The sequence below is a fragment of the Stenella coeruleoalba genome, assembly GCF_951394435.1.
Source record: "Stenella coeruleoalba genome assembly, chromosome: 11".
Taxonomy (NCBI): Eukaryota; Metazoa; Chordata; class Mammalia; order Artiodactyla; family Delphinidae; genus Stenella; species Stenella coeruleoalba.
The window spans coordinates 92,049,310-92,072,337 of record NC_137157.1 but is presented as its reverse complement, the minus strand read 5'-3'; the positions used below and the strand labels follow the sequence as shown (position 1 = coordinate 92,072,337).

Here is a 23,028-nt window from a genome sequence, read left to right as displayed (position 1 = left end):
GTTTCTACAAACATCCAAAGGAGTGGTCCTCAAATACCTTCATTCATCAGTTGAGAGGCAAAATGGCTAGTTGTGTGCTCACATCCTACCTCTGCCACCGTCTAGCTCATGGTCTTGGGCAAATGCTTGCATTTCTCTAACCTTCAGGTCCTTCATCTGTTCAGTAGGAATGGGGGCATCAATTTCAGAAGGCTGTTGTAAAGATCAAAAAAGAGAAAACAAGGGCAAACTCCTCACTCAGCCTCCTGCCCATCACGTGGGAAACGCACAGCAAACAGTAGCTATTGTTGTTACTTTGCAATTTGCTCAGAACAGTCTCCAGTTCCCTGATGCCCGAGGTGAGAGACATAATGGTGATGTAAAGTAACTAGCAAGAGAGCTTAATGATGAAGAACTGTTGTTAACTCAGTTAACAACCTCATCTTCTCAAAGAGGCCTCCCCTAAAAATGCTTTCGATCTTGTAACCCCACTCCCCTTCCCCATTCCTCCTTTCCCCTCCCTTCTTTCTTTCCTCCCTCCCTCCCTTCCTCCCTTCCTTCCTTCCTTCTTTCCTCCCTCCCTCCCTTTCTTCCTTCTTTCCTCCCTTCCTCCCTCCCTTCTTTCTTTCCTCCCTCCCTTCCTTCCTTCTTTCCTCCCTCCGTCCTTTCCTATCCTTTTCTTTCTTCAGAACTTCTCACCTTCTAACATACTATATAAAAGTTATTCTTTGTTTATGGTCTGAGGCCCCTGGTAGAATACAGGCCCCATGAGGGCAGGGATCTTTGTCACTCTTTGGCCACTGGTGTATTCTGAGCACCTAACACACATATTAGACCTCTTGGCTAAATGAACCGTCTGGGAGAAATGATGGAAGTCGCTGTCTTCAGGTTGATAGGCCTACAGATGAGGGCAAAGTCTGTTGGCCTCCATCTTCACTCACTCATAGAATAAAATCTGAAGCACCTACTAAGGGCACAGTGGTGGGGATTCAAACAAAGTGGATAGACTGGGGCCGTGTTGGAAAGGGCCTTGAAGGGCACACTAAGGACTCTGAGCCTGACCTTAGATGCAAAGATGGACTCGGGAAGGGGTTTTAAAGTTAAGGGACTGCCGTGATCGGACTGTAGTTTGGAGAGACCCCTCTGGGGTGGGGGGGTGGAGAGATGAGGGGAAGGGAGTCACCGGAGGCCAGGAACAGCTGACAGAGAGATGACGAAGGCCTGGACAAAGGCAAATGTGGGAGGTGAGCGTGGGGCGGGGAGAGGCCAGGGCGGGGGTGGGGTGGAGGGAGTCAAGGATTCTCCAGGGCTTCCAGTTAAGTCTCTGAGTGGAAACCGACACCACCAACCAGAAGAGGGAATCGGGGCGGGTGGGTTTTTCATCTGGTTTGGGGCATATTGCTGTGAGGGTGCCTCGATGAAACGAATTCGTGCAACAATTATTGAGCCCCTAAGTGTGTGCTGGGCACTGAAATCTCCCTAGACTTGGGCAGGAACTGGAGTCAGAGATACGACCGGGGAAAGAGACGGGTCTAGCGACAGAAACTTGGGCGTCACCTGTGAGTAGGTGCTGGCTCTGGTCAGAGCGAAGAGGGCGATGGGGCCCAGGTGGTAAGCGTACAGAAAGTCAGCAGGCTGTTCTCAGAGATCCTAGTCCCCCGCTGCTGGGAGGAGGATGAAGACTCAGCAAAGGCCGCTGAGAAGGACCCACCTGAGTCCAAGGAGACCCGGCAGAGAGTGATGCGGAGAACGTCATCGTTCAGGGATTCTTAAATCCATTACCAGAAAAAAGAAAAAAAAACCGTGACTTTTTCTATTTTTTCCCAGGCTGACTAAGATGCTTATAACGAGGATGAAAATTTCCCTATTGCTTCATCAAGGAAGCATTCTACTGGGAAACGAGCAAAGCTGGATGAGCTGGGGAACAGATCCGCGTGTGCTCCCCGCTGCCAGTCTAACCAGCTGACCCGAACCCCCATCACAGAACCGCACAAACGAGCCAGAAAGCCAAACCCTCCCAGGCGCAGAGCCCTAAGATGTGAAGGAGGCCCGGCTCCGGCTGCCTCGTTCCCCAGGGCTCAGCTTCCACGCAGCACTCGGAGGATAACCACGCTGTACCCCCAGCTCTCCAAGTCCACGGGCACATCTGAGTGTGAGTTAAGGAGTGCTTGTGAAGCGCTCTGAGCTTCTCAAAGGAAAGAAACAGGAAGCGAGCCTGTTAACCAGTGTCCAAGTCTCCCTCTTCAAAGCCGCTCACCACCAGGGCTCTGTAGTCAGAGCTCAGTATTCCCAAGAATTTGGTTACCATGGGAACCAAGGAAGGACACACATGCCCTGGATTCCAGAAATACAAAAGGAACTGTCTATGTCATGAAGAACCTAGGGGTAAGACAGGAATAAAGAGACAGACCTACTAGAGAATGGACTTGAGGATATGGGCAGGGGGAAGGCTAAGCTGGGACAAAGTGAGAGAGTGGCATGGACATATATACACTACCAAACGTAAAATAGATAGCTAGTGGGAAGCAGCCGCATAGCACAGGGAGATCAGCTCGGTGCTTTGTGACCGCCTAGAGGGGTGAGATAGGGAGGGTGGGAGGGAGACGCAAGAGGGAGGAGATATGGGGACATATGTATATGTATAACTGATTCACTTTGTTATAAAGCAGAAACTAACACACCATTGTAAAGCAATTATACTCCAATAAAGATGAAAAAAAAAAGGAACTGTCTAAACAGGTCTGGAAGAGTTGGGGTGTGGGGGGGATGATGCAGGTGTCATTGAGGCGGGTGAACAGACGGAGACTTTGGTCCCAGGTCTGAAAAATCAGAACGTGTTATCTTTCAGGGAGTGCTTGGAGCAGGCAGGCAGCGAGGAAGAGGAGAGGTGGAATGGCTCTGAGCCTGACCATCCGACGTGGCCTGGAACTTTCACAGTCAACAGGTCAGCACGGATCTGTGGAGAGTCTGCCACGCACACAGCCCTGTGCTAAGCAGGAGAAGCGTAAGCCGAAGAGCTGATAATTCCACATCAACAGGAAAGAAGCTTAACACCGTGTGGCATTTCATTCAGTCAGATTGAACCAGGCTTATCGAGTTGAGCATCGCTCAAGCGGGAAGCACACGCTCTCGAGAGCACAGAGCCGTAAAGACGACGGGAAAGACTTTCTACCCAGGCGAGGTCTCACTGTAGTGGCCAGGACAGAGACACACATAAAGATTAGGCAGGGCAGGAGAAAACACCAGAACGGAGGTACACACAACGCTCTGGGGGCAGGGAACAGGGACGGATTGGTTCTGACTTAGAACATGAAGGGGAGGATGCTACGGACGTGATATCAAGCTGTTATCTATCTCTTGAGCGTCTCTTCTGATGGCGGCAATGAACAACATGACAAAAATTCCTGCCCTCACAGAGCTTGCAATGAGCAGAGGTTGGGGAAGGGCTGAGAGGAACTGGGCGAGTGAGTGAAGGTCTGGGAGTGGATATCGCATGTGTGTGTGTTTGAGGCGGGGCTTGGGAGGTGTGGGTGGGATGCTCTGAGGCTAGGCGGACCCCTGGAGTGGGGCTGTGTTGTGGAGGACAGTACACGCCACAACAAGGCATTTTACTAGGCTTCACTGCCCGGCCAAACATTTGGGGACCCAACCCAAAGTCCACCCATCCCCCTTCGTATTTTATTACTAGCTTGGCCTTGGTCCCAAACCTCGGATGTGCCTCGGGCAGAGCCCAACAGCAGGGGGCAGTAGTGCGATCGGTCCTGTGCTTTAGGGCTGGCGGAGACAAAAGGACCTCTCAGCAGAGGCAGAGCTGGAGGGACGAGAAACGCTAAGGAGGCCTCGGCAACGGTTCAGGCAAGAGGTGATGAGGGCCGTGGCCGTGCGGATCGAGGGGAAGGCACAGCCAGGAGGTGGCCAGGACTCGGCCAACACTGACGCTGAAGATGAAGGAGTCAGGATGGATGTGAACGGGATGCGTAGGATGGAGGGGCCTCTGGGAAGACAGAACACCGGGGGTCAGATGTGGGAAGGAATGTGAGTTCCATTCGGACATGCTGATTTGGGAGCCGCCGAGGAGGTTTACACGGCGATGCTGCCCAGGGAGCTTGTGATAAAAGGCAGAAGCACTACCGTGTTGATCTGGGTTCACTCACCTGGAAATAGTGACTGAAGCCCCTTCCAAGTACTAGACTAAAGGGACAACTGAGCAGCTGTGGGGGGAGTGAGCGGTGATGGATTAGGTTTTAGTTACAGAATCTTATCCCTGGCGGGGCGCTCAGAGGGGAAGGGGCTTAAATAGCAGAGGTACGCGATAAACGTTTGTCAAATGCAGCCAAACTTGCCACTTGGGACAAACGTTGCGTGCGTAATTGTCGCACATCCGTTCAGATGGTACCTGAATTCCTCCAGGGCTAGGGCTTCAGCGCCTCATCATCTGTCCATTTTACTCTGAGACAGATTATGCCAGAAGGTATGTATACATGTATTTACTTATTTATTTTATTCTACTTTTTGTTTTGGTTGTGCCGCATGGCATGTGGGATCTTAGTTCCCCGACCAGGGATCAAACCTGAGCCCTCTGCATGGGAAGTGTGGAGTCTTAACCACTGGACTGCCAGGGAAGTCCCGAATGTATTTATTTACTTATTTTAATTTTTTTTTTTAGATGTTGGGGGTAGGAGTTTATTAATTAATTAATTTTTGCTGTGTTGGGTCTTCATTTCTGTGCGAGGGCTTTCTCTAGTTGTGGCAAGCGGGGACCACTCTTCATCGCGGTGCGCGGGCCTCTCACTATCGCGGCCTCTCTTGTTGCGGAGCACGGGCTCCAGATGCGCAGGCTCAGTAGTTGTGGCTCACGGGCCTAGTTGCTCCGCGGCATGTGGGATCCTCCCAGACCAGGGCTCGAACCCGTGTCCCCTGCATTAGCAGGCAGATTCTCAACCACTGCGCCACCAGGGAAGCCCCCGAATGTATTTATTTTTGAGTAGAAATAGGCTTCCCTATAATTTCAGTTCAGATACCACTTCTTATCTCTGGAACGACGCTGTCCTGAAATATCTCGAGGCATTTGCTTTTTGTCTGTTTTCTGCACTATAATGTTTCTCCCACCTCAAGGGGCAGACGCTTTGCTCGTTCCCTGCTATATTTCCAGCACCTAAAACGCTTCCTGGCACAGAGTAAGTGAATGATGAAGATGTGATTTTTTTTGAATGAATGAATGAATGAATGCGTAAGTGGCCTCGCCTTTGTCTTCACAGTGAGTCTGAGGAATGGTAAGACGTTTAAGGGAGCTGGATGGAGGTCAGGCAGGAGACTTACTGATGGAAGGGTGGCAGCTGCAGCTGAAGCTATCGGGAGGGGCCGAGATCTTGAGGGAGGAGAGCAGGAGGCAAGGTCCAAGACTTTCATTCATTTACTTATTCACCAACTTTTCTGTTTTTAATTAAAAAAAATTTTTTAAAGAGCCCTCAAATCCCCCTTTTTGTTTTGTTTTATTTTAGTTTTACTTTTTTTGGCCGCATGGCTTGTGGAATCTTAGTTCCCAGACGAGGGATTGAACCTGTGCCCTCGGCAGTGAAAGCGCAGAGTCCCAATCCCTGGCTCGCCAGGGAATTCATTCCCTTATTTACCAACTTTTTTGTTTTGGGGTTTTTTTTTTGCGGTATGCGGGCCTCTCACCGCTGCGGCCTCCCCCGTTGCAGAGCACAGGCTCCGGACGCGCAGGCTTAGCGGCCATGGCTCACGGGCCCAGCCGCTACTCTTACCCCCATCTCACGGATAAGGACACTGAGTCACACAGAGGCTCGGTGAGATGCCAAAGGTCCTCTGGCCATTAAGCGGTAGACCTGACCTTGGAGCACAGGTCACCCCGACAACGAGCTCCTTGTTTCCAACTCTTTCCTTTATACCCAGACATTTCATTAAGATCATGAAAGTCTTGTTAACACCATCGAACCTCTCCTGCTGTTGGTCTCTGTTGAACTGCATTGAGGAGGCTGAGCTCTAACCTAAGTGGCCTTTATAGAGCACAGAGGGAGGACAGTAGTCTGGAATGAGGCCACTCATCGAAGCGTGAGGACAACTCTGTTGCCTCTTGTGAATACTGAAAAAACTCTGATCACGTTAATTTTTCATAGCCTTCTATTCATTTAAACAGTATTGGTAATACATACTGCTAGTCAATGGACATCCCTTCACAAGGTCATAAAAAAGGAAGACTGAGTTAAGGATGCGCTGTGTATTTGAAACAGTATTTGTGCCTTCTATTATGTCATCAACTCTGCCTTCCACAGAAAGGTACTTTTAAATGCACACTTGACTGTGCAGTGACACCTAGTGGCTAGTTGAGGAATGAACAGATGCTAACAGGATCAGATGCTAACAGGTTAAAAAAAATTCATTGAGCCATGCTAGATGCCGTCTTTGTCACTCTCCTCTCTGTATAGGTTGCAGTAAAGGAAACTTCGACAGACCTGGCTTGAATAGTAGCTTTTAAAGAGATTCCCTTTCCCACCATAAGGAACCAGCGTTCCTTGGAGAAATGGCTAATTCCAGCTCTAGAGCAAGAAATGTCAGGATGCGCTTGAGATATCCTGTCCTACCAGAAACCAAGGAAGTTACTGAAGATTACGAGGGTCATGTCAAAAGGACCAAGAAAGCAACTTGAAGAGGTTCCCACTGGCCAAAGATGGGACAGTTTGAGCATCAGTGAGAATAATAACCGCAAAGAAGTGAAACACATCAATTATGTTTGAATTCATATGTTTATATCGGTACTCAAACACCAGAGATCAACACTGCCTCCCCTTTGGAGGATGTTAAGAAATGAAATCATTATTCTGAAAACTGATAAAGAGAAGGTATCAAGCTAAAGAGAAGGTATCTGGCCTTTTTTCTACAACTTTATCTCAGGGAAACCACATAGTAGATGAAAGGAAGTTTCTCTTTACCAAAGTACTCCGGCTAATAAATGAAGAAGGAAAAACAGAGAATATTATCATTTGACAACCTCTAAGGAAACATGGCATCTGGGAAATGGTGATCTAAGGTCACTAATATCACAAAACCAGAGGCAAGCATGAGCCCCTGATGGAGATACACAACACCATCTTTGAAATAGCCTTGCCCCGAACTCAAACTTGAATCTGATTATGCCTCTAGTTCTGACTACTAATTTCAGGCAGTACAGGGACAGAGAAACATGTTAAAATGCCACAGTAAGGAAACCAGCAAAATTCAGACTGTGGGAAACACTAGAATAAATGATCCATAAACGGCAAGGAAAAATGAAAACGTGTGGTGGTGAGAAAATCAACATAAATAAAAGCTTCAAAGATGTACCAACCCATTGCAATGGATGCATCTTATTTGGAGCCAGATTCAAACAAATTGTAGGAACAAATTATGAGCTAGTAGGAGAAAACTGAACACTGGATATTTAAAATTATTATAACAGTAATGAATTGTTAAAATTTTAGGAATAATAAGATATTATTTTTCTATTTTTAAAAAGTCTTCAGTAGTCACAATAAAATATTCATGAATGAAATAATATAATGCCTGGAATTTGCCTAAAAATAATTTAGGGTCGGGACCAGGTTGAAGTTGTGAGGATACACATGACACAAAATTGGCCTTGAGTTAATTATCATTTAAGATGAATGATGGGTACCTAGGGTTTCATTTTCTTATTCTATCTTTCTATAGGTTTGAAGATTTCCCTACTAAAAAGTTAAAGGCAAAAGAAAAAAATGGGACCAAGTTATTATCCTGGGTTTGGAAAGAGAAATGATTAGAAACTAGTCCGTTCTGCTTGAAGTCTTATGTGACCTGATTTAATCATGTCAACCTCATTTCTTATGAAATAAGAAGGGGCAAAGAGAAAGAATTACTGAAACCTACTACAGGTCATAAACATTAAGCAGTTTATAAATAGCATCTCAGTAAATACTGAAAGATAGTCTCTAACAATAATACTATGAGGTAGATTATATTATCAGCACTTACAAGATGGGAGAACCAAGTCTTATAGAGGCTGAGTAACTTCCCAAGCATCATCCAGGATTCAAACTAAAATATACTTGTTCATCATATTACACCAGGCTGCCTCCCAAGACGCAGGAAAGAGGATGGAGAGGATAGAGTGGGAACTAGGAGAGGACAGAGTGGGAACTAGGATGAGACAGCTGAGATGCCTGGGGCTCAAGATTTAAGGAGGTACTCACTCTCAGGGCCAACCCTACATACACTTGGACAACTGTGAGACTGAGTGTCTCCTTAAACTTTGCACAACAGGTGCACCTGCTTCCTCACCCTAGTCCCAGCCCTGGGAAAAGATAGTCTAGGTATTCTTTAAATAGAGTTTGCTTTCTCTGCAGCCTCTGCAGTGAAGGCTGGAAAGTCTGAATGAGGGCTGGAGCAGAAGAGGTGGAGGCTCCTGTCACACAGGAGGATTTTAACAACTGGGGAGTCACTGATTATCTAGAAGAGACCTGGCTTCTGAAGGGAGGTTGAGACCTAAAGAATAAAATCATGCAACCACTTGTACCTGCTTTTCTCTAAAGTCAAGGGAACTGGACCCCAAGTAAAGCCCTGGAAACAGGACTAGAATAATAGGAGGCACACGTGCTCTGCTGAAAGGCCCACAGACCATGAATAACTAAGACAGTAGCAGTCTGGCTCTGGCAAATGCTCCCTGCCCTTCTGGCATTCAAGGGGACTGTGGGGTAAAAACGAAGTATCTCTAGCCCTTTATGCTCCCCAGATATTCATGACCCCAAACTACAGACTGACTTAGATATTCCCTGAATCTCCCAGAACCCTGCTGTGGCTAATGTAGATGTTCAGCTTAAGCTGAGGGGATATTCTCTATATCCAAATCAGTTTGGCAACTGGCAAAGGTGTTTACTTAGATACAGTGCAAATGTTTGTGTGCTGTAGGCTGAAGAAATTTAAGAAGAAAGTCAGTACTCAGTATTTCTTAATTCATCAATAATATGAATTTAGAAAGAGAAATTAAGAAATAATCCCGGGCTTTCCTGGTGGTGCAGTGGGACACGGGTTCGTGTTGCGGTCTGGGAAGATCCCACATGCCGCAGAGCGGCTGGGCCCGTGAGCCATGGCCGCTGAGCCTGCGCGTCCGGAGCCTGTGCTCCGCAGCGGGAGAGGCCACAACAATGAGAGGCCTGCGTACAGCATAAAAAAAAAAAAAAAAAAGAAAGAATCCCATTTACAATTGCATCATAAAGAACAAAATACCTAGGAATAAATTTAACCAAGGAGGTGAAAGATCTTCACACTGAAAACTATGAAGACATTAATGGAAAATCTGGAGAAGACACAAATAAATGGAAAGATATTCCACGCTCATGGATTAGAAGAATTAATATTGTTCAAATGTTCATATTACCCAAAGCAATCTGTAGATTTAATGCAACCCTTATTAAAATTTCAATGGAATTTTTTACAGAAATAGAAAAACAATGTTAAAATTTGTATGGAACCACAAAAGACCCTGAATAGCCAAAGAAATCTGGAGAAAGAAGAACAAAGCTGAAGGCGTCACATTTCCTGATTTCAAACTATATTACAAAGCTATCATAATCAAAACAATATGGTATTGGCATAAAAACAGATACAAAGATCAATGGAACAGAACAGAGAGTCCAGAAATAAACCCAGGCATACATGGTCAACTAATTTACAACAAAGCAGCCAAGAATGTACCATAGGGAAAGGACAGTCTCTTCAGTAGATGGTGTTGGGAAAACTGGATAGCCACATGCAAAAGATTGAAACTGGACTACTATCTTACACCATACACAAAAATCAACTCAAAATGGATGAAAAACTTGAACATAAGACCTGAAACTGTAAAATTCCTAGAAGAAACCATAGAGGGTAACCTCCCTGACATTGGTCTTGGCAATGATTTTTTTTGTATTTGACTCTGAAAACACAGGCAACAGAAGCAAAAATAAACAAGTGGGACTACATAAAGCTAAAAACCATCTGCACAGAAAAAGGAAACCATCCACAAAATAAAAAGGCAACATATTAAATGAGAGAAATTATTTGCACATCGTATATATGTAATGGGTTAATATCCAAAATATATAAAAAAATAATATAATTCGAGAGTAAAAATACCCAAACAATCAGATTAAAAAGTGGGCAGAGGATCTGAATAGAGATTTTTCCAAAAAAGATATACAAATGGCCAAGAGGTACATGAAAAGGTGCTCAACACCACTAATCAGCAGGGAAATGAAAATCGAAGCCACATGAGATGTCACCTCACACTTGTTAGAATGGCTATTATGAAAAAGACAAGAAATGACAAGTGCTGGCAAGGATGAGGAGAAAACGGAATCCTTATGCACTGCTGGCGGGAATGTATATTGGTGCAGCCACTATGCAAAACAGTATGGAAGTTCCTCACAAAATTAAAAATAGAACTACCATATGATCTAGCAATTCCACTTATGAGTATATATCTGAAGGAAATGAAATCACTAGCTTGAAGAGGTATCAGCACCCGTATGTTCACTGCAGCATTATTTACCATAGCCAAGGTGTAGAAATGACGTAAGGGTCCATAGACAGATGAATGGATAAAGAAGATGTGGTACATACATACAATGGAATATCACTTAGCCATAAAAAGAAGGAAATCTTGCCATTCGCAGCAACATGGCTGGACTGTGAAAGCACCATGTTAAATGGAATAAGTCAGAGAAAGGGAAATACTGTATAATCTCACTCATATGTGGAATTAAAAAAAACAACAACTGAACTCACAGATACAGAGAACAGATGGGTGATTGCCGGAGGGTGGGGAGGTGGAGGGTGGGAGATCTAGCTAAAGGTGGTCAAAAGGTAGAAACATCCAGCTATAAGATAAATTAGTTCTGGGGATGTAATGTACAGCAGTGACCACAGTTAACAATATTGTACATTGTATCATATATTTGAAAGTTACTAAGAGAGTGGATCTTAACATTTCTCATGGGGATTTCCCTGGTAGCGCAGTGGTTAAGAATCCACCTGCCAATGCAGGGGACACGGGTTCGAGCCCTGGTCAGGGAAGATCCCACACGTCGGGGAGCAACTAAGCCCATGCGCCACAACTACTGAGCCTGTGCTCTAGAGCCCATGCTCTGCAACAAGAGAAGCCACCGCAGTGAGAAGCCTGCGCATCGCAATGAAGAGTAGCCCCTGCTCGTCGCAACTAGAGAAAGCCTGCGTGCAGCAACGAAGACCTAATGCAGCCAAATAAATAAATAAATTTGTAAAAAAAAAAAAAAATTTCTCATCTCAGGAAAAAAATTTGTAACTTTGTTTAAGGAACGATGTTAACTAAATGGTGGTAATCATTTCATAAGATAAACATATATCAAAGCATTATGTTGTATTTTACACTAATGCAATATTATATGTCAATTCCATCTCAAAACTGGAAAAAGAAAATGCAAATGCTCACTGCAGATGATTCAAGTGCTACCCGTGTATGCCTAAAGAATAGTTTCCTTACGTGGAATAGACAGTGATGCCTTCCCTGTCTTCGATCTTAATGCTGTCATCGCTGGGAGCTGGTGGGTCGCTTTGAAACTCATTTGGAATCCGGAACCAGACTTTTAATTTCTTCTGTAGGGACCCATCGGCACTGGGGAATACGGCAAAGGAAATAGGAACTGTCATCCCCATCCCGATTCCTGAAAACACAAAACCCCACAGGTGGATGTGGGTGTTAGAGACAGAACCTGCTCAGGCCCATGGACCATCTGCTGGTCTCATTCTTCTTCCAAGACAATATTTGTTGTTCTTGAAATTCATAATAAGTATTTCAGGCATTAAAACATATCATCAGACACGGACAAAACGCCTCTTATTTGTATATATTGGAGGTAAGAGCATAGTGATTCAACTCGTCTGGAAAAAATTATTTGGTAATATATATTTAAGACTGTAAATATATCAGTATCTAATTACTTCCTATGTAATTGTTGATTTTAATGAAATAATCCAAGATACGGAAAAGGCTATAGGTAATAGGATTTTCCTTGCAGCAGAATTTATAATTGTGAAAAATTGGGATTCACATAAATGTTCAAAATAGGAATATGTCTAAGTAAGTGATAGGCACATGATGCAATTTGATTTATCTATTAATAGTTATGCTTAGGACTATTTAGCTACAGTGTAAAATAATTATGAAATAAGTGACAGAAGCAGGATGTATTGCACAAACACTATGATTACATTTTAAAAACCTATTAAAAAGCCCTAAAAAATACATTTGAAGACGACAATGATTATATTAGAAAAGATGGATTAGGGGTGCTGTTTTGTTATTTTCAAAATTTTTTAATGAGTTTATAATTTTTAGACATATTTTCTTCTAAAGAAAATGTTATGACAGTGCTAAGAAGGAAAAGATTTCTTCTTGACCTCCTACTGGTCAACTTATGTCCAAAGCCTGATTACTTTGGTTCTAGTAAGTGTTACTAAGGTTAATACTAGTTTCTAACTTTCTCAATTATCAACTTGAGATATATCCTAAAAATTCAACACATTGTCTCTTTTTTCACCTTGTGTTTTGACCCATTTTGGGTTTGCACTGATTCCAAAGTGCAGGACAAATTAGAGACCTAAAGAGTTCAATTCGTATTTAAATATGGTTTACATACTAATAGGCACACTGAAACTTCAGGCCTCTCATTTTAAAAACAGGGAGGCAGCCAGCACAGACTGCCAAGTCTTTTTATTTATTTATTTGTTTGTTTGTTTTTATTATTTTTAGGCCATGCCACACGGCTTGTAGGATCTTAGTTCCCCGACCAGGGATCGAACCTGGGCCCCCGGCAGTGAGAGTGCTGAGTCCTAACCACTGGACCGTCAGGGAATTCCCCTGGACTGCCAAGACTTTAAGAGGGGAGCAGCCTAAGAATTCTCAGGCTCTTTATTTGCCGGAACAGAGCCAGGGACCCTCCATAATCATCACTCACTGGCCCTCGGTATCCCCACACAATCTGAGCTACCAGGGGGCTGACTCTGGAGATTTCCAGCGTGGGGGCAGAGGTCTCATGTCAGAAGCTGGCCTTGTTCTGTGGCCTGGCTTATCGTGGGCACACCTTACCCAGTCCACTAACCCAAAGACATGATAAGCACTGTAGGGTTAAAAAATAACAAAGAAACAAACAATCAGCGTTGTGTCTCCACACCTGGAAGAGAAGCATGAACTCAGTGCTACTGAGCGGGGATCCCACAAAGTCGGGGGAGACTGGCATGAAGTCAGTGGGTCTCCCCAGAGCCTCCCTGCCCACGGAGCACAGCAAGTTCACGTGCCACTGAAACAGGTAGTGACAGGTGCCTTGTGGTCCCTCCCTGTGTTTTCCATTGATGACGTGAGACTATGCAGCCCTGGCCTATGAGACCAGAGCCAATCCTTCAGGGATACTCACCCTTGTCATTGGAGCCTCCCACATACTTCACGACTTTGGGCATTGCTTCCCGTAGAGCCTCATCCACAGGCTTATCAGTCACTTCCACTGTGGCAAACTTCCCACCTTCACAGGCCCTCTCCTCATAGGAGACCTCTCCCTAGAGGCAGAGAATATGCAGCACTTAAGAGATAGAAAGTAGCAACCTGTGATGACTCTAGAAACAGTGAAAGTCCAGTTACCAGAGGCACACACTGCTAAGGAACCTTCCATAAAGAGCCCAACGATGGTGACAGGGAAGAGACAGGCCAGAGAATGAAGGGCCACGACAAACAGATTCTGAGATTTCTTACAGATGTAGAGACAGCAGAAAAAACTTCATATAATCAATATTCACAGAGAAATAATAGAAGATATTACAACCCAAACCACCGAGAACATCCCCAGTATGCTATAAAAATAGACTGTTCTGAGATCAAAGAGCTCTGGGAAATTAAAAATATAACAGGAAAAATTCAGTGGAAAGGCTGGAAGAGAAAATTGAAGGAAATATTCTAGAAAGTCAAGTAAAAAGGCAAAGAAGTAGAAAATAGAAAAGAAAATCAAAGGATCAAGCCAAGAGATCCAACCTCTAAATAATAGGAGACCCAGGAAAAGAGAAGAGAAAATTGCGAAGGAGGAAACAAAGAAATACAGCAACCATCCCACAAAACTCTATGGCCCCAAGATTAGCCTCAATCTAGTAGAAGGGCTGCAATTCAAGAAGAATCAGAGTAGTTCTTTTCACACTGTACTCCCAGATGCAATTCCTCTTCCCAATCTGCCCCTCAATGACCAGCTGCACTGTCACTTCCCCCCCAAACCCTTCCTCCTTGGCAGTGATCCCCTCTCTGTGTTGAGTCTCTGCCCTAAGGTCATTACCCTTTCCCTATAGACCCACACAGCTCTCTTTCACCCCTCTTCCTCTTCTTCACCATTTGATGTCTCATATGAAAAAATTTTGTATTCCTGAACATACTGTAAGGCAGCACTTTCAAACTTTAAAAAAAAACCACAATCCATAACAAGAAATACATTTTTACACCACACCCTATCATGAACATACACGTTTGAAGCAAAGTTTCACAAAATAACACTTTACCTGTATGGACCGGATGCATGATTATACATGTCTTTTCTTTTAAATTGAAGTATAGTTGATTTACAATGTTGTGTTAGTACAACAAAGTGGTTCATATATATATATATATATATATATATATATATATATATATTCTTTTTCAGATTCTGTTCCCTTATAAGTTATTACAAAATATTGGGTATAGTTCCCTGTGCTATATAGTAGGTCCTTGTTGGTTATCTATTTAATACATATAGTAGTGTGTATATGTTAATCCCAAACTCCTAATTTATCCCTCCCCCCACCTTACCCTTTGGTAATCATAAGTTTGTTTTCCATGCCCATGGATCTATTTCTGTTTCGTATATAAGTTCATGTGTATCATTTTTTTAAAGATTCCACATATAAGCGATATCATATGATGTATATCTTTGTCTGACTTACTTCACTTAGTATGATAATCTCTAGGTCCATTCACGTTGCTGCAAATGGCATTGTTTCATTCTTTTTTATGGCTGAGTAATGTTCCATTGTGTATAGACACTACACCTCATTTATCCATTCAGCTGTCGATGGACATTTAGGTTGCTTCCATGTCTCGGCTATTGTAAATAGTGCTGCAGTGAACATTGGGGTGCATGTATCTTTTCGAATTATGTTTTTTTCTGGATATATGCCCAGCAGTAGGATTTCAGGATCACATAGTAGCTCTATCTTTAGTTTTTAAAGGAACCTCCATACTGTTCTCCATAGCGACATGCCTTTTCTTTCTATCCTGTTTATTTCTATTCTGCTCCACTCAAGTGAATTTTAGTCTAGTCCACTAAAAGAAAAAAAACCTTGATCTATATTAATTTTACTATCTGGTAACGGAACACCAGTACAGTTTGAAAAATCTGCTAGGTCTTTGTGGACAGAAACTATATCCCAGAGCTTTACATGTTAGATGCTCAAAAGATATTTATTGATTGATTAAGGAGGTGCCTCTCTTACTAATGATTGTAAAAAATAGACACATGATAGAGGACCTGGCTGCCCTGGGCTGGTCAAACAGGCCTTCCTACAACATCTTAGACTGAAGATTCAACTTCCAAGGGGATATAATGAATCCCTAGAGGAGGGTAGGACTGTGAGTGGCCTATACTGTCTGAAAAAGTACACTTAATATTATAATCTTATACCTAGAATGCAAAAACACCTATTGTTTTCGTAATGCAAAATTGAAGGCGAGTAGTGAGAAAGGGTCAGGGAAATCTGAACATAAACGCTGAGTGCCAATTTCATATACTTCCCTCCACATGGGGCAGGGGAAATTGCACCAGACCAAGAATCAAGAGGCCACAAGTTGGCCTCGACTTTGGGGCACTGTGCCTACTAATTCTGAGGACTGCTATGAGGCCCTCCCCTTAGTGAGTCTGCACTTCCAAAGAGCCTTCGGTAGCAAACTGTGTTATGTAAACTCGGGGTATTTTGCTCTTCCTGGCTCCTTCTGTCATAGCAGAGACCAGACCCAGCCTTCTTTGGAGGTCCCACTAAGTCTTGCCACTTAAAATGTTTTAAATTCCAGAAATGTCACTCTGTGAGTCACAGAATTTCAGTCTGAAAGAGGTTTCAAGGTTCACCCAATCAAACTCATTTTACCAAAGAGGAAATGAAGAACCAGAGAGACTGAGTTGCCCAAGACCACACAGCTGCTGAGTGGTGAAGCTGGAACCAGAATTCAAATCCCCAAACTCTGGTCTAATGCTTGCCACAAGGCTCTATGCTCCACAGGGGATGAATTGGGTATTTTTTAACCTCTTTCTGTAGCTACTGAGGTAGTTATTTCTGACAGACATTTGTAGGTTCGCATCACACTCAGAACAGGGCCATCAAAAGTGCAGCTCCTTCTCTTACAAATGAAGAAACCAATGACCAATTCTCAAGGGAGAAAGAGCTGGCTGGCTCTCTCCTTTGTTTTCTTTCCTTCCTTTATTCATTCAACCAACAACTAAAGAGATGAAAGACATGGTCCCTGACATCAGGAGGCATGGTCTAATAGAAGTAGCCAGGAAAACAGGTTATAACCTGACGATATGTTTAAGGGGAGAGGCGCTCCAGGGCAGTGTGGGAGCATGGGAGAGGACCACCTAGGTTAGTTTGGGGGACATGGGTGTCTGTTTACAAGTTTGGGGAGGCCAAGCTGAATCTGAGGTGCTTACAGAGCATCCAACTGGACATTCAGTCACCGATGCATTGATTCATCGAATAAACATCTACTGAAAACCTCTGCCAGGTGCTACAGAGTTGGAGATTAATATGATACGGGCAGTCTCGTTGGATGGTGAGAAGCATTACATAATTACTATATGATGTAGTAAGTGCTCTGATAGTTTAGGGAGGGCAATTTCAGGTAGCGGGCACCCTAGGGGTAAAAGCAAAGAGCTGAAGAACTTTATGATGACGGTGAAAAATACAAGTAATTCACTGCCACTGGAGCAAGAACGGCCCAGCAGGGCATGGCAAGAAAGGAGGCCAGAGACTCTGGCAGGACCCGGATTTCCGAACGTCTGAAGGCTCTCACAGGGAGTTGGATTTTGGAACCATTAGTCCAATGATGGTGATCTGACAGCAAGTTCGTTTCATCTACCCCAAATTAGTTCAACCCACTTTTGTAATCTAAATATAGGGTTTTGCAGGTGTGTCTGAGTCTTGAGTGAGCATGTTCTCAGCTTGTTCCCCGAGGCAGAAAAGTCCACGGCCAGAAAGGAACGGCTGCAGAGAAAGGAATCCAGTTTGATTCGGGGAGCCCAGCCCCCATGATAAGTCTACCATCCTTTAAGGCTGAGCTTAACTCTACCTCTTCTTCCTGAATGATCTTGCCTTCCCATGAACTTCAAAGACAGGTGACACTAGAGCTGGAAGGGCGCTTACAAATCCACTGGTTTATCTGTCTCCTGTTACAGATGAGCAAACTGTCCATTGTACAGTTGGACACATGGGTCTGGACTCAGCAGGGGCCTGGCTCAGTTAGGATGCATCGGCATAAAGGGCAACCAAAGCTGTGAATGAGGCTGTGTTGCCCAGGGAACATACACAGAGCATTCTATATAAATTAATCACGTTAATTAATCCCCCGCCTAAACGCTGTCATTCACCAAGTTCTTAACTTATCTGTGATGGTCCAGGCACCACTGAGCTTCTTCCTACTTTGCCGGCCATACCCAGAGCACCTCCTCACTGGCCTTCTGCTATTTGCTTCAATGCCACGGTCATTCCTGCCTCAGGGCCTCCGTACCTGCCTCCTCCTCTGCCTGGGGGATTCCTTTCCTGTCTCTGCCCAATGAATCCCCACTCACCCAACAGGTCGCAACCTAAAAGTCACTTCCTCAGAGAGGATCCCAGTTTAAAACAGGTTCCCCGTGATATTTTTATAGGCCCTTGTATTTTCACAACATAGTGTATTGTAATTATAATTACAATGGAATTATAGTGGAATATAATTACAATGGAAATTGTAATGGAATAATAGTGTGTTTAGTCTCCAACTGCAATCGTAAGCCCCATGGGGTCATGGCCTGTCTGTACTGTGTACCGCTGTATCTCCCAGCATCTAAGACCACGTCTTACACATATATATAGTAGGCCCTTTATAAGGATTTGTGGGAAAGGAGGCCGTGGAGTGAAGCCTGGCTTTACTCTAATGAAAAGGAATATGGTAGCCATAGCTGGCTGGAGAGATGAGAACCTAGCCTAACTATATATATCCATCCTGGAGGAAGGTTGTGCCACATTGTCTGAAGGTGGTTCTCCAACAGGTACTGCCTGTTTTCACAGCATCTATGTCTGTAACTTCTCATTTGAACCACTGCATCACTATGAAAATTTAGCTTAGAGATGGATATTATCCAACTATTCTGATTTTCCAGGGAGCTGAATTTAAATAGAGCTCTATTTCTGCAGAAAACAAAGCGCCTAAGTTAACACTGTTAGCACATGTGATTCTTCAAATTTAACATCTTGAGTGCATTTCCTTGTTACGTGTAACAAAATAATGGCATAATGGCCTTCCCTCACCCCACGTTCAGCTAGCTTGTGCTCCCACGTCAGTAACTAGATGAGGATTTCAGCCAGTGGCCACAAATAGAAGTTTTCAACATTCAGTTGGAACCCTGGTCAAGTTCAAGTCCCAGACAGAGATGTTGCAAGAATGTCTCGCAAGGTCCTCTGCGAGGGTGTTTTTTTTCTCTTGCCACCTGCTGTGGTTGGTATACATGCTGATTTTGGAAGCCAGCTTTCTCACTATAAGAAAACAACAATAATTATTATAATAATGATCAACCTAACTGAGTACTTTCTATGTGTCACGTATTATTTTAAACAACCCTGTGAAGAAGTAAGTGTTTTTATCTTCATTTTCGGATGAAAACAAGAGGTTAAGTAACGTGCCCCAGATACGGTGGCAAGAGGTGGGGTAAGGATTCCAAGCCAGGCAGTGGGGTCCTAATCAATGTGCACAGGCTGGAAACAAATCCCATAAAGATGTCCACTACTACTATCAGTCCTGCTCTCAGTACCCACAAGACCCACCCAACCCCACACAGAGAGCTGTGCATCTTCCTCCCTCCCCAAGAAATGCAGAAGGACCTGATAAGGTCTGCAGCAGCCTGGGCCTCCCCACCAGGTGCCTGGAATCAGCCCTGAACATCTGGTTGAGTCTGACTTTGAGCTACGTGGGGCACCCTGTGTAATATATTCATTCACCCAGGAAAGTGAACAATGGTTTCTGACCCAGGCTCTTTCCAGGAAGAGACAGATCATTTCAGAAAGAGGCTCTCTTCACAATAACAACACCCTGAATTTGTATATTTTTTAAAAAAAAGATTACAAGAATCTTCGACTGTTTAATTGTCACATAAGGCACTGTCATTCTCATCTAACAGCTGAGGAATTTCAGGGTTCAGAGTGGTTGAGAGGTTAAGTAACTTAACCCAAATTACCTGGAAAACTAAGGGCAAGTTAACAATCAAGTGCTAGGTATTTTGTTGAATAATTTGTAATTGGTTTTCTCCTTTAAATTTCAAAACAATGTTATGAGATGTGGATTATTATTTTCTCTCATGATTAGCATCAGAGAGGTTAAGTGAGCTGTGACCACGAAGCTAGTAAGAGTGGAGCTGAAATGAGTTCCAACATAACGATATTACTACATGTGTAGGGTGTATTAGCTTACACATCATTTTCATGTTTCTTAAACAATTTAATATTTCTAGCAACTCTGGGAGTGGATGGGGAAGATATTTTGATACCCTTTCTACAGGTGCAGGAACTGAGGTTCATTCAGGTTAAATGATCTGCTTCAGCCTGGCAACAATATCCCGTATGGTTCCATATTCTTATCAGATGTTGAGGGAAGATGCTGATCGGGGAGCTGCATTTATCCCTGGAGACGCCAAATCAGTGGCAGGTGACACTGTACTATAAGGGGCTAACAGAAAACCAAATGACTGGAGTATTCTGAACAGAGGCACCTTGATTCAGAGAACTGATTTCACAGATCATAAAAGAGCTGAGATGCCCAGCAGGGACAGTGAAGCAACCCTGAGGTTAGTAAGCGCCCTACAGAGGTAGAGGGACGGTCATCTTTTACCTGAGTTCAGATACCTGGATCACTTGGTGAGAACCAAAACCATGGTGGCCTGGCTAGCAAGAACTGGAGCCCCGGAGAAGCTCCTGCTTCCAGAGACCTGACAGGGAGGAGAAGGCGAGGGAGAAATACCCTGGCCTCTCCCTTCTTCCAGCCCTCCTATCTCCCCCTAGTGCCTCCCACTGGGAGCCCAGACCCTCAGCCTGCACTGCAAATAACTGTTAACACCAAAGACAAAGTGAGCCCAATTCTACTACAGAAAGGAAAGTTCTCTGCAAGCTGTGGGTAACACGTGGATTCCTCAAGTGCAAAGGCCAACGAGGACCCTGGAGATCCTCGGGCCGTGTCCACAGACTGGTATGCACACAGGCGACATCCCACCATAGACAGATCCTACTGCCTACCTGACCCGCAGGGTTTACAAACATTTGTAACAGTTAAAACTGACACAGGGCTTCCCTTGTGGCGCAGTGGTTGAGGGTCCGCCTGCCGATGCAGGGGACACGGGTTCGTGCCCCGGTCCAGGAAGATCCCACATGCCACGGAGCAGCTGGGCCCGTGAGCCATGGCCGCTGAGCCTGCGCCTCCGGAGCCTGTGCTCCGCAGCGGGAGAGGCCACGGCAGTGAGAGGCCTGTGTACCACAAAAAAAAAAAACAAAAAAAAAACACCTGACACAGTTGTCCTACTTAAAACCGTAGCCTCACCCCTAACACTCTCTAGTCCCTCCTCCCCTTCCCTGCTTTATTTATTTTATTTTTTAATTTTTAAAATTTTTATTTATTTATTTATTTTTGCGGTACGCGGGCCTCTCACCATTGTGGCCTCTTCCCTTGCGGAGCACAGGCTCCGGACGCGCAGGCTCAGTGGCCATGGCTCAAGGGCCCAGCCGCTCCGCGGCATGTGGGATCTTCCCGGACTGGGGCACGAACCCGTGTCCCCTGCATCGGCAAGCGGACTCTCAACCACTGCGCCACCAGGGAAGCCCCCCTGCTTTATTTTTGATCACAGCACTGATCACCACCTGATACATGAAATATTTGACTTACTTGTTCACTAGTCACTAAAAGAGAAGTTCCATGAGGACAGGGATTTTTGCCAGTTTTGTCCACTGCTTTATCCCCATTGCTTATAAGAGTACCTGACCCACTCAACAGTTATTTGTTGAATGAATAAATTTTAAATTTAGAGATTTCACATGAAGAGTCTGGATTGCTGGTTTTCCTTAAAAACCCAGCAACCCTGGTTCACATCATTGCATGACAACTGCCTGGAATTACCCTTTGCAGATGGGGACTTGAGTTCTCTGTCTCCAACTTGCCTCAGTTCGCACCCTGCCTTATAGTTTGTCACTCATTTTCATTATGTGCCTGGCTGCTTGTAGGCACCTGAATAGGTCACCTTTGATCAGGGCTAAAGTGCTTATTCTACGTAAGGCTAAGGAAACAGATATAGACAGATGAAGTAACAGGCCTCTGGCTATAGCTGCTTGAAGAGTCCAGACTCTAGTTGAGGGCTTTTGTGTGATGATCAATGTAATGGGTACCTGACTTTGGCCCCCCAGACAACACGGTCCTTTAACAGACGAAGCACTGGGCAGGGAGCTGAGTATACAGTCGCGAGGTGCGCAAAGTACCTGTCCACAGGAGATTATCATCTAGTGGCAGATTTGTTTTCAGGGGGCAGTCCAATTTGCCTGGGTGAGCACTAATGTTAATTTGGGGGAAAACTGCAATGATGCCCTCCTCACTCATCCTGTATTCTAGGAGTCCAACTCCCATAGGCCAACAAGCCATTTGACAGCTCTGGGCCTTTGCACGGGCTCTTCTTGTTTCTGTGCATTCCTGCACATCCCGGAGGCCTAGCTGACGGCACCTTCTCTGCGCAGGCCCCACTATCACCCGTTGGCTGAACGGACTGCTCCTTCGCCTGCGCTCCCGGACTTGAACAGTTACCTCCTTCGCAGAGCAGATCTTGTTCTTTTATATTCAGTTCTCCACCAAGGACAGTTTGGGAGTTTCTCAAGGACAAGCACTTTTCCAGTCTTTCCTGCAACCGAAGGCCTCTCAGCGAACAAATATTCATAAAGTTTGGAATGTTTAAATGGACGAATGCACTCAAGAGGCGCAGTCCATCTCGGTAAGCTGGGGTTCTCCCCTCAAACCCATCCTGCCTCACTGTCTCCCCTCTTCCCAGCAGAGCCCTTCGCCCCGCTGCACCCGACCTCCTACTCCCCTCCTTCCCAGTCCAAGCGCTGGGCATCGGAGGGCCGTGGCCACGGCAGACACCAGAACGCACAATCCCGGGCACGTTCCTGCCCCACCTGTCCACGCTCCAGCCGCGAACAGGGTGCGGTGGGCGCGGCCGCCCTTCGGGTCCCCGGCAGCCCTGTGGGCCTACCTTGCCCCCTTTGCTCAGGATCTGCCAAGGCCAAGTCTCTACGCTCCCAAACAGCGAGTTCTTGATCATGCCCAACATGGTGTCGCCGCGGCGCTCTGGATGCACGGGTAGAAGCTGGGTGGCTGCTGCGGCTGGCGTCAGCTGGTCTACCCGGAGTGGGTGGGGGGGAGGGCGGGGCGTGACGGATGGGCGTGGCGATCGGGGAGGGTGTAGCGTGTCGAATGGGCGAGGCGAGCGCGGGGTGCGTGGGCGGGGCGCCTCGGGCTCCGCCCCTCGGAACGCGCTCGGGGAGGTGGGACTCGGCGGGAGGGGCGGAGCATGGGCCGCGCTCTGCCTCCTCGCGGCCGCCCTCCGGGGGCGCGGATCGGTGGGAAAGCCGGTCGACCTCTGCTCGCCCTGCCTCCCGTACTGACTCTGACCTCTTCCCTGGCGGCCTGAAACAGATGCGCCCCGGTGTGGGATT

General features: G+C 45.4%; 1 protein-coding gene across 1 annotated transcript in view; it reads right to left on the bottom strand.

Moving 5' to 3' along the window:
• Positions 1 to 22,705, bottom strand: part of HEBP1 (heme binding protein 1) — a 28,347-nt gene extending 5,642 nt beyond the window's left edge. Inside the window, exons 1-3 of the mRNA XM_079937443.1 lie at positions 22,566 to 22,705; positions 13,443 to 13,581; positions 11,513 to 11,693 (exon numbers count right to left, since the gene is read on the bottom strand). Of these exons, the coding sequence (XP_079793569.1) occupies positions 11,513 to 11,693; positions 13,443 to 13,581; positions 22,566 to 22,643 (398 nt within the window). The 5' untranslated portion in view covers positions 22,644 to 22,705. The remainder of the gene's footprint in view (positions 1 to 11,512; positions 11,694 to 13,442; positions 13,582 to 22,565) is intronic.
• Between the last annotated feature and the right edge of the window lie 323 nt (positions 22,706 to 23,028).